Consider the following 15032-nt stretch of genomic DNA (forward strand, 5'->3'; position numbering starts at 1 on the left):
GAAAAACACAAGGATGTCAATTTTCTCTAGATTAATCTCTAAATGTAGTGTGATCCCAGTGAAAGTATCACCAGGCTTTTTCAGGACCTAGGTAAATTGACTATAAATTTCATTTGAAAGACCAAACAAAAATAGCTCAAAAACCTTGCAAAGGAAAATCATGGAGAGGAGGAGGAAGAAGGAAACCCTAACATATATTAAAAGCCTCTGTATATAAAAACTACAGAAATAGACAAAGAGACTGATGGTATCAAACAGAAAATTTGGAAGAGCTGTAAATCTTACAAACAAGACTCTAAAGAATCCATCTGATTCCACATGACATTACTACCCACTAAAAGAAAACCCAAACCAGTTAACAGAATCAACATAAAAAATGCAGTGTAAAATCACGATGTCCAGCATGCAAAGAATCAAGAAAAAAATAAATAAATGGGAACAGAACCAGAAATAAGAGAGATCCTGAAACTAGTAGTTCTGCATGCTAGAGTGTAGAAAACATGAACAGGATGAAAAGAGAAATGGAAGGTTTTTTCTTTTTTAACCCAAGTGGAACACTGAAAAAAAGAAAAAAACAATATCTGATATGAAAAATTCACTACATAGAATGAACATAGATTAAACACTTCAGAAGGTACAATCAGTGAAGTTAATGACATAGCAGTGAAATTATCCAAATAAAGAAGAGGGGCGAAAAGGGGAACATTAAAAAAAAAACGCCAAACCATCAACTATCTGTGAAACTATATCAAGGAACCTAACATACATGCAGTTGGATACCTAGAGGAAAAAGTAAGGAAAGGAGACAAAAAGTAATAATTAAAGCATCCAAATTTTACCAAAAAAAAAAAAAAAAGCTATAAAGAGATATGAGTGCAACTCTGAGCAGAATAAACATAGCAAAAATTCAGGCCAAATGGCATAATCAAATTGCCAAAAACAGAAAATGATAAGGATCCAGAGAAAAATGACACATCAGGTACAGAGAACAAAGAACTAAAGTTAACTTTTCATGAGAAGCTATTCAAGCCAGGAAACAATACCAGACATTTTTAAAGTACTTTAAAGAAAGAAAAAAATATGTCAACTAATAGTTATTTACATAGCAAAAATATATTTCAAAACTGAAGTTTAAAAAAAGACATTTTCAACAAATCAACATGGATAGAGCTAGAGGGCATTATGCTCAGTGAAATAAGCCAGGTGAAGAAAGACAAGTACCAAATGATTTCCCTCATTTGTGGAGTAGAACAACAAAGCAAAACTAAAGGAACAAAATAGCAGCAGACTCACAGACTCCAAGGAGGGACTAGCAGTTACCAAAAGGAAGTAGGTGAGGAGGGTGGGTGGGGAGGGAGGAAGAAGGGGCATTATGATTAGTACACATAATATAGTGGGGGCAGGGGGAAGGCAGTGTAGCCCAGAGAAGACAAGTAGTGACTCTAGCATCTTACTACACTGATGGACAGTGACTGCAATGGGGTATGTGGAAGAGACTTGATAATATGGGTGAATGTTCTAACCACAGTGTTGCTCATGTGAAACCTTCGTAAGATTGTACGTCAATGATATCTTAATAAATAAATAAATAAAAAGCAGCTTGAAAAGACAAAAAAAGACATTTTCAGACAAACAGCTGAGGGGATTAAATTTTTGAAGCAAAAAGTAATGTAACAATTATAACGTGAATGTAAAATGCATGAAACAAAGGATGACTGTTGTAGGTTCTTACACTATATATTAAGTGGCATAATATTATTTGAAATGAGTCTATTATGAGCTAAATATGTATACTGTAAATCCTAAAGCAAATAGTAAAAATGATGATGCATAGCTAATAAGATAATAGTGAAGATAGGATGGAATCATTGAAATTGAACTTGGAAACTTGAACATTGAAAGTGAAAATTCAATTTCATAATAATTTCATAATTATAAAGGACTCAAATCCTTGGTACACATAATAATCCTAAATGTGTATGTGCTGAATACAAACCTACAAATTACAAGAAGCAAAAACAAATAAAAGTCAAGGGATAGACAAATCCATAACTACACTTTAAAATTTCACTATTAATAAACAAGCAGACAAAAATCAAGAAATGTGTAGAAGACTTAAAAAGCACTATTAACCTCATTGGTATCTATAGAGTATTCCACCAATAACAGCAGAACACACATTCTTTAAGTGAAGTATCATAAGAATAGCCATTATTCTGGACAATAAAGCATACCTCAATAATGTCACAAAGAACTGAGATAATACATGTGTTCTTTGACAACAGTGAAAATATATAAGAAATTAATAACAGAAAAATATCTGTAAAACCCCCAAAATGTGTTTACATTAAAGAATCTATCTCTAAGCAATCTATGGATCAAAATAGAAATCTCAAGAAAATTTTGAATTTTTTTTTTAATGAAAATGAAAACATTTAGATCAGTGTCTAAATCTTTCAACAAAATCCTCATTCAGGAGGACAATTAGTAATGTGAACCAAAAGTCTTAAGAATATGGTTATTTTTTGCCCAATCATTATATAGCAAAGACTTTATCCTGAGAAAATAATCAAAAAAGTACACAGTGAGGTATTATAGTATACTTCTTATTAGTAAAATTTGATAACTATATATACACCAAAGGAAAGCTGAAACTTCCATTTATAAAATAAGTCCTTGGGATGTAATGTACAGTATAGTGACTGTAGTTAATAATACCACATTATATATTTGAAAGTTGCTGAGAGAATAGATCTTACCACAAGAAAAAAAGCTCTTACCATAAGAAAAAAGTTTGTAAGTGTGTGTGGTCATGGATGTTAACTAGGCATTGTGGTGATCATTTCATAATATATACAAATATTGAATCATTACATTGTACACTGAAGCTGTTATAATGTTAAATGTAAATTATATCTCAATTTTTGAAAGGATGAAAAATTTTAATATATGAAGGCGAGAACTTCCCAAGAGGAATGCCAACACATCTCTTAAACTTGAGAGAGGTGATCTTTTAGCTAAGGTTCACCTGAAAATTTGTGTAAAGATTTGTCTGAAACATTAATTTCAGCCTTGCACATTAGTTTTCCCCTATTTTAATAATAATCTATTGCTGTCAGTGATCATTTGCATGCTCATGGATGAAAGCCAGTTTCATAACAAGTTGCCTAACTTACTCATGAATAATAAGGCCATCATTCAACACCTGTCCCTACTGACATAGTAACCCAAAAAGAACAGTGAGATACTCTTTGAATAGTTATTTATACTTCTGAGCAATGTATTTATTTTTTTTTTGAGAGGGCAACTCTCATATTTATTGATCAAATGGTTGTTAATAACAATAAAATTCTGTATAGGGGACTCAATGCACAATCATTAATCAACCCCAAGCCTAATTCTCAACAGTCTCCAATCTTCTGAAGCATAATGAACAAGTTCTTACATGGTGAACAAGTTCTTACATAGTGAATAAGTTCTTACATGGTGAACAGTGCAAGGGCAGTCATATCACAGAAACTTTCAGTTTTGATCACACATCATGAACTATAAACAATCAAGTCAGATATGATTATTCATTTGATTTTTATACTTGATTTATATGTGAATCCCACATTTCTCCCTTATTTTTTTTTTAATAAAATGCTGAAGTGGTAGGTAGATGCAAGACAAAGTGGAGAGGGAGATAATTTAGTGCTGTAAGAGGGCAAATTTACATGATCAGGTCTGTGCCTATAGACTAAGTATTAATCCAAGCTAGACAAGGGCAACAAAACATCCATGGATGCAAAAGATGCAATGTATTTATTTTTTAAAATAATTACATATAATGTACTTTATCACATGGAAAGTTTAATTCACTCTTATCATTTTAATCTCTTTGTAAACAGTTTTGTAATAAATTTCTTTTGTAATGTCTACATTTTGTATTTGATGTTTTAGTTATAAACCTGTTTTACATAATATAGAAATCATTTTTACATTTTATTCATTTATTCATAAACCAGTGTCATTTCTTTGTAACTCCAAAATATTCAATACATTTATTATCTCTTAATATTCACATAGTTCTTTTTGCCATATAAAAATAGTGACTGTTGTTTAGGATATAGTTAGGATACAATATATTTATCATACAACTGTTGTAGGAATTTACATATTAATAATATCACATTTCCTAAGCTATTATTTTATGATTTATCCCAAATTTCACCTTCCACTCCTAACCAAATCTAAAAACCTTAGTAATAACTCAATACTAGTGTGTTTGGGTAAAACTAGATCTTAGAAGTCTCAAATTCTCAAATCTACCTTGGCAATTTGTGTTCATTTTGCTAGTTCCTCCAGATCTAAGGACACTGAGAAACTCAGAGAACATGAATGTTGATACACATGTAGATTAGAAGATCTATGTCTCTGAGAATCATTACCAAAGAGAAAGGTATCCAGCATTTCGTTTTGGTGGAAAAATGTGCCCAGTATGTAGAATTTCAGCCTTCACCAGTCTTCAATAAGCAGGAAAGACACTACATTCCAAGGCTGAATTCCCTCCTCAAAATTTTCAGGGTCCTGATGAAAAACTGACCAGATCAGAACAGAGTTATTTTAGAGATTTCACAGTGGATATTGAAATCAATAACTAAGTTGAAAAGACATGTGAAAAGTGTAAAAAGATTGATTTCCAAGAGTAGTCAAGATGAAGCTGAATTTCTTGGGCTATGCATGAAAGAAGTCTTCCTGAAGCTTAAAACCTTAACAAGCAATCGCCTCATTGCCACCTTCATCTCCTTATTTCTAAATGTATAGATAATAGGATTCATAAAAGGAGTTATAAGGACGTCAAAGATAGCTAAAAATTTATCTATGGGTAAGGTAGGGAATGGCCACACATAGACAATAATGCAAGGACCAAAGAAAAAGACCACCACGGTGATGTGAGCTGAGAGAGTGGAGAGGGCCTTGGATGTACCACCTGAAGAGTGTTTGGGAACTGTGACCAGAAGGAAGATGTAAGACACAAGCAAGATGAAGAAGGTGCCCATGGAGATGAAACCACTGTTGGCAGTGACCAGAAACTCCAGTCTGTATGTGTCCGTACATGCAAGTTTGATGAACCGAGGAAAGTCACAATAAAAGCTATCCATTTTGTTGGGACCGCAAAAGGGTAAGTTTACAACAAAAGCCAGTTGGGCCACAGAGTGGATGAGTCCAATGGTCCAAGCAACAGCCAAAAGAGAAATACACATTTTTAGACTCATGATAGTCAGGTAGTGGAGGGGCTTACAGATAGCAGTGTATCGGTCATAGGCCATGACTATGAGCAGCACCATCTCTGTACCCCCAACAGTGTGAATAAAGAACATCTGAGTAATGCACCCTTTCAAGGAGATGACTTTATGTTTTCTGGAAAGGTCATAAATCATCTTTGGGGTTGCAATGCTGGAAACACCTGTGTCAATGATAGAGAGATTTGCCAGCAAAAAGTACATGGGGGAATGTAAGTGATGGTCTGAGATGATTGTGAGCACAATAAGAAGGTTTCCAAGCATACTTGCTATATAAAATGTTGTGAAAAACAGAAAAAGAAGAATCTGAATCTCCCAAGAACTGGTGAGTCCCAGCAACATAAAGTCAGACACCATAGAGTGATTTCCTCCATCCATCAACTTCGTATTCTAGGCTGGCTCTGAATAAGAGCATAAGAGGGAGAAAAGGATAATTTTTAAGTTGAAAAGGCAGTCCTGGCTATAGAGTTAAATGAATGTCCAAAACTAACAATCACCTTGCCATTGTACAAAGTTAAGAGTTTACATACTACAGGATCACAGCCAGCCAGCACCAGGCATTTTTCCATCTCTAGACCTTTGGTATCATTTAATCATGTCCCTCAAATTTAGTTTGGTCTTCAGCACATAATTAAGAAAGGAAATGTAGTCACCTAAGAATTTAAGGAGAGGTGCATCAGGAAGTAGAATTATACTTTCTACTTTCTATACTGAAATATGCAACAAAATGGAAATATGTGCAAAAAGGCACCAGAAAATGTCTAGAAGTTGCTCTGATTTATTCCTTTTGATGGCTGCCTAATATTCACAGTGTGGATAGACCATAATTTATTTATGAAGTAATAAGCATTTACCTTGTTTCTAGTTTTTTGGCTCCTCCAGACAATGCTGAAAATAAATATCCTTATACATACATCCTTGTGTACTGATGCTTTTCCTCTGTATCATCGGTTCCCAGGAGTGAAATCAGTAGCTTAACTATGTCTTATTTTTAATTTTAATAGTTTTGCCTTATTGTTTCCAAAAAGGCTATACCAACACATATTTCCACAAAATTAAATGTTAACACTTTTTAAATTGTTGCCGGTAAGTAGATTTAAAGTGACAGCTCACTGTTAACTCTAACTTTCATTTCCCCGAGAACCAATAAACTTGAATCTTCTTGCAATTTGGATTTGCTCTTCTGCGAATTGTCTATTCATGTTTTTTCCCATTTCCCACTGTGCTGTCTTTTTCTTGTCAATTTGTAACAGTTCTTTTTATATAAAACTATATTAAGCTTTTGTCATTTGTTAAATACTTTTTTCTAAATCAGTTATCCACTAATTCTGTTTATGGTTTCTTTGTCTACACCCAAGTTTTTCATTGTTGTATGGTTAAATACAGGTATTACTCTTTCATAGAAACTGTGTTTAGTCTTAGTTTAGATCTCCCTTGCTCCTGGATCACCTGTGCACATGCTTGGATTTTCTTTCAATATTTTATTATTTTTTTATCTCTATTTAGGACTGTGCTCTATCATTTTTGTATATGTCTTAAAATATAAGTCCATTGCTAATTTCTTTCAGGTGAACAGAAATGTAGTGGCACTGTATGTTAAATGGCCCATTCTTTCTCCACTGAATTTAACTACCATTTTTGCATTGTATGAAATTCTCTTATTTTGGGGTCTGTTTCCACTGACATATTCATCTATTCCTGTAGACATATCAGAGTATTTCACACCAGTGACTTTACAATATGTCACTATATCTGATAAAGCAAGTTCTTCCTTTACTGTTCTTATTTTTCATATTTTTCTCAGCTGTGTTTTTGAGCATATATTATTCCATGTAAACTTTAAGATTGTTTTATCCAATCCCACAAAAAATTCCACTGGTCTTCTTATTTGAATTGCATTGAATCTATGTATAAACTTTTAATGAAGCAATACTGTTTTGATGGTGTCTTCTCATTAAGAGCATAATATACCCATCCATTTATTCAAACCTTATTTCACGACCTTCAATAAGATTTTTCCAATTTTTTATATTCATTCTATGCCTTATTTGTTAAATTATTCCCACATATTTTATAGTTTTATTTCTTGGCATTATGAATGCAATATCTTTTCTCTTTGTCATTTCTAGATTTTTCTAGGTAGAATGAAGAAAAATAATTTCTTTTTGTCTGTTATATGTAGTCATCTTACTACATTCTGTTATTGGATGTAATAGTTTTTTAATGAAATGTCAGGTTGTCTAGATTTATAATAATGTCATCAGCAAAAAGTGGTAATTTTTCATATTTAATTTTTGCTGGTTTGATTAAGATAGTATTCATTTCATAACACCCGTGTTAACATGGAGTCCAACTATTCTATCCTTTTTTTTTCATGTTTATCATCCCTTTTCCAGTACATTCCTCTACTGTTACTTTAACATGTCAACTATCTTCCCTACCAATCTGTTCTGTTTCCTTTATACTTTCCCCAAACTCTAATTAAAATGAGACCTTTAAAATACTCCCCCCGTTTCCTTTATACTTTCCCCAAACTCTAATTAAAATGAGACCTTTAAAATACTCCCCCCTATTTCCTCTCCTTTCCACATGTATAATAAAAAAGTTTCCTTTTTATCTTTCTGGAACTTCTAATTGTTTTACATGTAATGACTCCTGAATCTATCATCCCTATTTTGTTTCCCTTCATGATTTCTATCTTATCATCTTTATCCTATGTGCTTTAAGATATTCATTGCACCTAACCTTCTAGCCTCAAATTTGGATTTCAAGGATAATCATCCTCTGTTTAAATTCATCTGAATTGCTCCGCTCCAATGGGTCTTGTTTATGTTGATCATGAAATCCCTTTACATGCTATTATTATTTTTTATTGAAATTGGCATCTGCTTCTTCCAGCAGCCTGGTACCCAACATCAGCCTAATAACATATACACTTAATATGTGCTTTATACATATGAATTATAATATTTGAGATGAACCTGCAGAGATCATCTGTATCAACCAGTCAATTCCAAGATTCATTTAATATATCCAGGCTAGTCTGATACAGCTTTAACTCTCTAATACCCTACAGGTACATAAATGCCACCTAATACAGTGTTAGACTCCTTGTTAAGAGGTGTTGGAATAATAACTTGACAATAGAAAAGTGCCTAAAAATCTGGGAAATAAATATCATGACATCAGTGTTTGCAGAACAGTATTCCTATGTATTGCTGTGTAATGAAGCAATTAAACAAAAGCTCACGTGAGAGTTTGCTTTTTTTAAGGTTCCAGACTTAGAATTAATGTCATCCCCAATATTTCCTGTCACAGCGAAGTCTGCTCTTAAAGGCAAGTGAAATTTTCTCTACAAGATAACAAAGAACTAGAATTTAAAATAAAAATCAACCCTGTTAATCACCTCCGAATACATGAATTTGGGTAACTATATAGTTTATTCAAATTGATTCATTTATTTGCCTTCTTGTGTTTAATTTCTGGAGAAACAGATGTAGAAAATTGGTTTAAAATGATGAATCACAAATCAGACTGCTGGGTTTAAACTTAATCACTTGCCCTACCACTTACATTGACCTTAGAGAAGTTACTTAATCTTATTGTGTCTAAGTCCACTCATTTGTTAAATTGGAGTAATAATAGACTGGCCTCAAAAACTGTCATGAGTAGAAAGATTAGAACAGTATTTGACCCATAGCAAGAATTCAGTAACTATGATATCACCATAACCATCCTTAGCGACAGTAAACCCTTCCTGGTAGTCCTAATTCTCAAACTCCTCCTTTTGTCATCCCTGGTTTTTCATCTTTTGTTCTCTTGGGGAGGAATAATTTTCCTCTGCCTTTCAAGGTTTTTCCAGCTGGTCTAGGAATCAGTTGACATGAGGCAGATTAACAGGAGAAAAAAGCCAAAGTTTAATTATGTGCACATGGAGGCCCAATAGGAAAATTGACACCCAAAGAAATGACCAAGACAGGCAGTTTTTATACATTTTAGACAGACAATAAAACCATGATAAATTAAAAGGACAGAGAAAACTTATGCTTGGGGTCTTCAATTAGTAAGGATTTCTAAATAGCATTTGGCCTGGAGTAGTAAACTAGTGAAAAAAAAAAAAAAAAGTAAGATTTGTTTATGCAGTCTTCCTGGATCTAAATTCCCTATGTCTGATGATAAAGACGTCTCTGTACCTCCTAGTTCAAGGAGGGTACCTTTCACATAGAAGATTTGTTTCCTGGTTTCAGGGTGAGAGAGGAGGGTCAGAGTATCCCTCTTGCACCAGGGGTTTCTCCAGTCATTTTAATTCAAAGTAATCAATATGCCATTGTGGCACATTTGGGGACAGCTTCCCTGGGCCCTTACAGTTTATTATATAAATAATAACATTATTTAAGATCTTGCCTTGTTCTCTTCCTCTTGTGGGCTTTCATTGTATTCTAATTTTACCCTCCCCAAAAGCTTGACCACTGCGTGAAAGGCAATATATACTAAAGGATCTAGTAGTTTTACTGGCATATAAATGCTGGTTGAATCTAAGTGAGTATATCAATCATCCCTAATTCTATCCTAAACAATATAGTCATATTTCCCATAACCTACTAAATTCGATCACCTAGATGCTTATATATTAATCTGCAACAAAATATAATGACTGCAACAAAACTAGTAATCATCTATTATGCCATCGTATTATATTACAATATTGTAATATATTTTACAGGCATCTCATCTATTCTGCTTTTCTCAAGTCCTTTATTTACTAACCATTACTGAAATGCTATAATACAGGACAATTGATCTTTCTCCATCTAACTTGAATGTAGCCATCAAATTACTTTTCCTAAGAAGCAACACCAAAAAATTGTTCACTAGTTCTCATTGCCTCTGAAAGTACAAATTCCTAATTTAGAATATACTGCTATAATTTGGCTTCATACAATTTTGCCAGGATGATCTCCTTCTATGTTTCTACTTTCAAGAAATATTTATTCCCCCTATATACTATCTGCTCTATTGCCCATAGATGACCTTCTTTAAACTGGTCTCATAAAGGTCACCAAATACCTCAGAGTAGCTAAATCACCATCCTTATCATCACTCTGCATCACTTCATACTGTTAACCATTTCCTACTTCCTGAGAAATATTGTAGATAGTGGTGTGTGCATCTCTGTCCCTTTTGGTAATGTCTGTTCTATCGGCTAGACCTAAAAAAGAACTCCTCAAATAAGAATTCTAACTAGAGTCATTTAATAGAGAGGACCTAAATCCTTAAGGATTTAAATCCCCATTGTGTTGTTATGTAATTAATATGTTATATGTCAGTTATACTTCAATTTTTTAAAAGACAAAAAAAAGAGCTCTTTCAACAAAGGACAGAAAACAACTGGCGGTAGTGGGTGAGGGGCAGTATGGACTTTATAGGAGGCTTGAATTGTCACTCCATGGGGGAAGAAAGGCTTATTTTTTTTTTGTCTGCCTAGTCTATAGTTGAAAAAAATATCAAAAGTTATTCCCATTACATGAGCCAAAGACATATCTATTAATTGAACATACAAAAATGTTCTCAGGGAAAAAGAAATCCAAGGGTTTAGATATTAGACTATCTGATGCTAATGTAATTTTATTCTAGATAGTTAAGCAAAACCATCTTATTTAATTTCTCCTTCTCTCATTCTTAATGTGGGCACAATTGAAAAAAGAAAAAAAAAGGAATTCTAACTAGATTCATTAATATTGGGAACAACTTAAATTGTGGTCTGGAGGCCAAATATAGGAGATCATGCCTAAATAAATGCCTAAATACATGCAAATGTGTAAATACTAAAAACTGCTTTGAGCATCCTTTTGAGAGTTTCAGAAAGTTTGATTCACTACTCTCCAAATCATCAGACATAATTTATTTAGGATGATTTTTTAGGACTATTTACTTCTGCTGAATCCTCAGTAGAGATGGAAACTATTATTATTCACCAATATTGACCCTTTATGTATGTAAAAAATGCCAAAGAAGCCATTTGGGCAGTAACTCAGCCATATAATATTTTTAATAAAAAATATTACACCTCTCCTTAATCTTATGATATCCAGAATAGATATATTTTGTTATTAATGGCAGCTACTTTCTCAACTCTTTTTAGCATATTAGCAGTTTTTTTATCTACTTCACTATCTATACATCATTTCCATTTCATAATCTTCTAATGTCTTAGTTGTAAAATATTAATGAAAGTCTATTTAGTTATAAATTATTATTTCCTGTATCTTGCAGGTCATATTTCTGTTAACTCTGATCTCATACTGGCTTTAGAAAACAATATTATGTTAATATTACATATTATACAGCCATACTGTATCCTCTGGGAATAAAGATACTGTATTTTAAAATATCACTAGTCCTCATGATTTATGAGTCCTATGAGTTATAAACTCATCTGAATTGAAAATGCTCCCATTCTTTCACATAATTGCAACTAAAACAATTCAAGTTCCATCTGAGCATAAATGCTGCAATTTCTTTTTTTGTCTTATTAATCATTTCCTACAGGATACAAATAGCAAATTTTATAACAGTAACTTATTTTTTTTCCCATAAATTTATAAGTTTACAGCTTCTAAAAACCTTTCATATCTTTCATATCTTTTGTTACAAAAATAGCCTAATACTCTTTGGGCTCATAGGAAAGAAACTATGGTTCATATTTTACAGATTAGAAAACAAGGACTCAAAGAGACTAAGTAAATTGCCTGATTTTGCACAGCTAAATGTCAAATTCAAACCCAGTTCTTGCAATTGCAAAGATGCAAGTACCTGAATCAAATGTCAACATTTTAACACTGTTTTTCTAGGAAGGAGCAATGGATGATTTTTTCTCATTATACTTTCATAAATTTTCTATTTTGCACATATATTTCTCTTTAAACAAAAAATATTAAAAAACAAGTTGACTCCAGAGTCACTACACTATTCTGTGAGTCACTGATAACCTAAAGTCAAAAATAACTTCAAGAACATGAGGAAGTAGATTTTGCCACTTGATAAAATTTCACAGAAGGCAAAGTGGATCTCAAGTGTCTACCAGTTCCTTTGCCATCTGTTGTCATACTGACTTCTATTCCTGTTCAGTTATCTACTATCCTCGCACTGTCTCTGACTGTGCAAGACCTTCACTATGGCTTTCTTATCCAAATCTACTCTCTTCTAAGTTCCTAGCCTCCAGAATTATCCTTTCTAGATCTTTCTCAGTTAAACCATTTATATACTGTACCATTCCTACATGAGGTGTTAAGAGGAAATCAATGCACTTACCTGGATTTATATACTATTTTAATTTTTGTTATATATGTCCCTAACTATGCCATGCTTCCTGACTATTCCAGGCTGCTAAAACTCTCCCACTCTCAACCTGCTCTCCTTGCATACCAGAAAGAGACATCAACAATTTTTCACCCCACTTCTGAAATGTAGCCTATACCTGATCTTAGCTCCCTATAGTGGAGTTTTAACATGAGAATTATACTTTACTGCATTCCACTGACTGCTTCTGAGCCCTACAAATGACTCATACTCATGATGAAAATGTCATTAATCCTATTTGCAAAGAAAGGCTATGGGAACTAGAACTCACTCTTACCTGAATTAGACCAAAGAATTATTCTTCTCAGATAATAGATCAATTCCCTCCAAATTTTGTGAGAAGATTGAAAGCTCCTATTATATAAGAGCTATAATTTCTAAAAGAGAAAAAAAAGAATTAGTTTGATGGATGCTGAAAAGCAACTGAGAGAAATTGGGAGCTTATAAAAAAACAGAAACTGAAAACGTCACTTAGGAGTTGATGAAACACTAAATACTGAATGGAAGAATAGAAGAGAATAAAAATAGAGAAGATGAAAATATCATGCTGTTTCCTCCTCCTGTAACACCCTGTTCTAGTCAAAATCCCACCCTCCGTTTCACACTCCAGTTTAGTGTCATCTCTTCGGAAAAAAGCCTTCCCCCAGTACCCTTAAGAAGAGCCTTAGTTTACTCATCTTGATACTTCTCTCTGTGCCTTGCCCAGAATACATACGCAACAAATATGTCGAATAACAATTAAACTGTAGATTAGGAAGGGAAATAACTACTAAGCGGTCATTAGAGAGAGACCTGAGGGTAGGTTGGATTAATGTTCAGTCTGTAAAACATTTGTTTTACATACATTTTACATGATCGTACATGAAGAAGGAGCATTTTTCTAAGTTCAGGGAAGGACAATTTCATATTCTGACTGAAACTGTAAACTTTTCCAAAAAGAAGAGTTTAATATTGATTTTCTCAAATAAAAAAGATTCTAATTAGCAACCTTGAATACTGGTGACCAAATGATAGTGTGTCTTGGGAATAGCCAGCCCTTCCTTGATTGGATTTTCCTGGGAATTACACCTCAGAGTCCACACTGATTTTCACCCAGGGAATAAAAAGGACAAAAGAACCGAAGAAAAAAAAAGTAGCTTCTGGGTACCAGATTTAATGGTGCCTTAGATGGATATAAAGAAACATTTTGCTTTAAAATGAGTCACTAGAAGTACTAAGAAATCGAACACTTTAGAATGCTTGAGAAGCACCCTGAAAGGAAAAGAATATTATTCTACTCTAGTACTGTTAGAGATTTCATGGGAAAAACACCCTCTTCAATGAGAACGCGGTAACAGCAAATGAGAAACCACGGAGCATAATGCTGTCTTATCCTTAAGAACTTTGGCTTGCTAGATGCTTTTCAGTCCCACAGACAAAACCCAGGACCTTAGATTTTTCACCAGAGTGCTGTTAAGTGATAAAGTATGAATTACTGGAGTATAAGAGGAATTGTTATGTCAGAAAGTCTGAAAATACATATACCTGTTCCAGAAAAGCCTTCCTTGACCACATTTAATAAGAGGTTCTTGTATGTTTCTTCCATTGTCCTATAATCTTTTCCTCTGCTTCTGTTACTACCATCATTCTTCAGATATTATTGCCTTGTATTAACTCTTAAAAGGAATTAAAATTGATTGGCTCTGGCACTTCCACCACACCCTGCCATAACCCAGACAAAAGGCAAACAAGCAGTCGTGCCCAATGCAGAACACATAGTTAATATGTAATAATATTCATGTTAAAAATATTTTTATTAATTATTTCTGATGTAGGCTAGAATAATTTTTATAATTAATCAATGTATCCAAATGGTTCAGAGACAACTTCTATCAATAATCAGCTATAATAACTCAGTGAAGGAAAGCTATTTTCTGGGCTTTACATATTTGTAGAGAATATCAAAATGGACTTTGAAAATCCATGTATGGGCTATTTACAAGACACATACCTAAATAAAGATACAGAAAAGGTAAAAGTAAAATAATAGGGAAATGATATATCAAAAAAAAACCCACTAGCATGGCTGAATTTATATCAAACAATAATATATATTAAGTTCAAAAGCATTATTAGGAGTACAGAGTGTTACAACATAATAAAAGATTCAGTTCATCAGGAACATTCTAAGCTTGTATACAATATTAGTCTCAAAATAGAAAAAGCAAAAATTGGTTAAATAACATTTTTTCCAACATAAAACTTCCATGCATTTCTTACACCATCTATAAGTCAAGTAAACAAAAAGAAAAATGACAATGCTATGGAGTTGAACAATTTTGAGCAATATTAATGATTAAATAAACAATCATGACCTAGCTGAAATATATGGAACTCGGTATCCAGCAA

The 15032-nt window shown here is 33.2% G+C and overlaps 1 protein-coding gene across 1 annotated transcript; it reads right to left on the reverse strand.

Annotated features, from left to right (window-relative positions):
• Positions 1-4691: 4691 nt before the first annotated feature.
• LOC118913497 (olfactory receptor 4F3/4F16/4F29-like) lies at positions 4692-5666 on the reverse strand. Its single transcript, XM_036887530.2, has one exon. The coding sequence runs from the start codon at positions 5661-5663 to the stop codon at positions 4692-4694; it is 972 nt and encodes a 323-aa protein (XP_036743425.2). The 5' UTR covers positions 5664-5666.
• Between the last annotated feature and the right edge of the window lie 9366 nt (positions 5667-15032).

This window comes from Manis pentadactyla, chromosome 11 (genome assembly GCF_030020395.1).
Source record: "Manis pentadactyla isolate mManPen7 chromosome 11, mManPen7.hap1, whole genome shotgun sequence".
In the NCBI taxonomy this organism is placed as follows: Eukaryota; Metazoa; Chordata; class Mammalia; order Pholidota; family Manidae; genus Manis; species Manis pentadactyla.

Bases quoted from the DNA above. Each gene is read 5' to 3' on its own strand.
- LOC118913497 (XM_036887530.2), bottom strand. From the start codon at position 5,663: ATGGATGGAGGAAATCACTCTATGGTGTCTGACTTTATGTTGCTGGGA.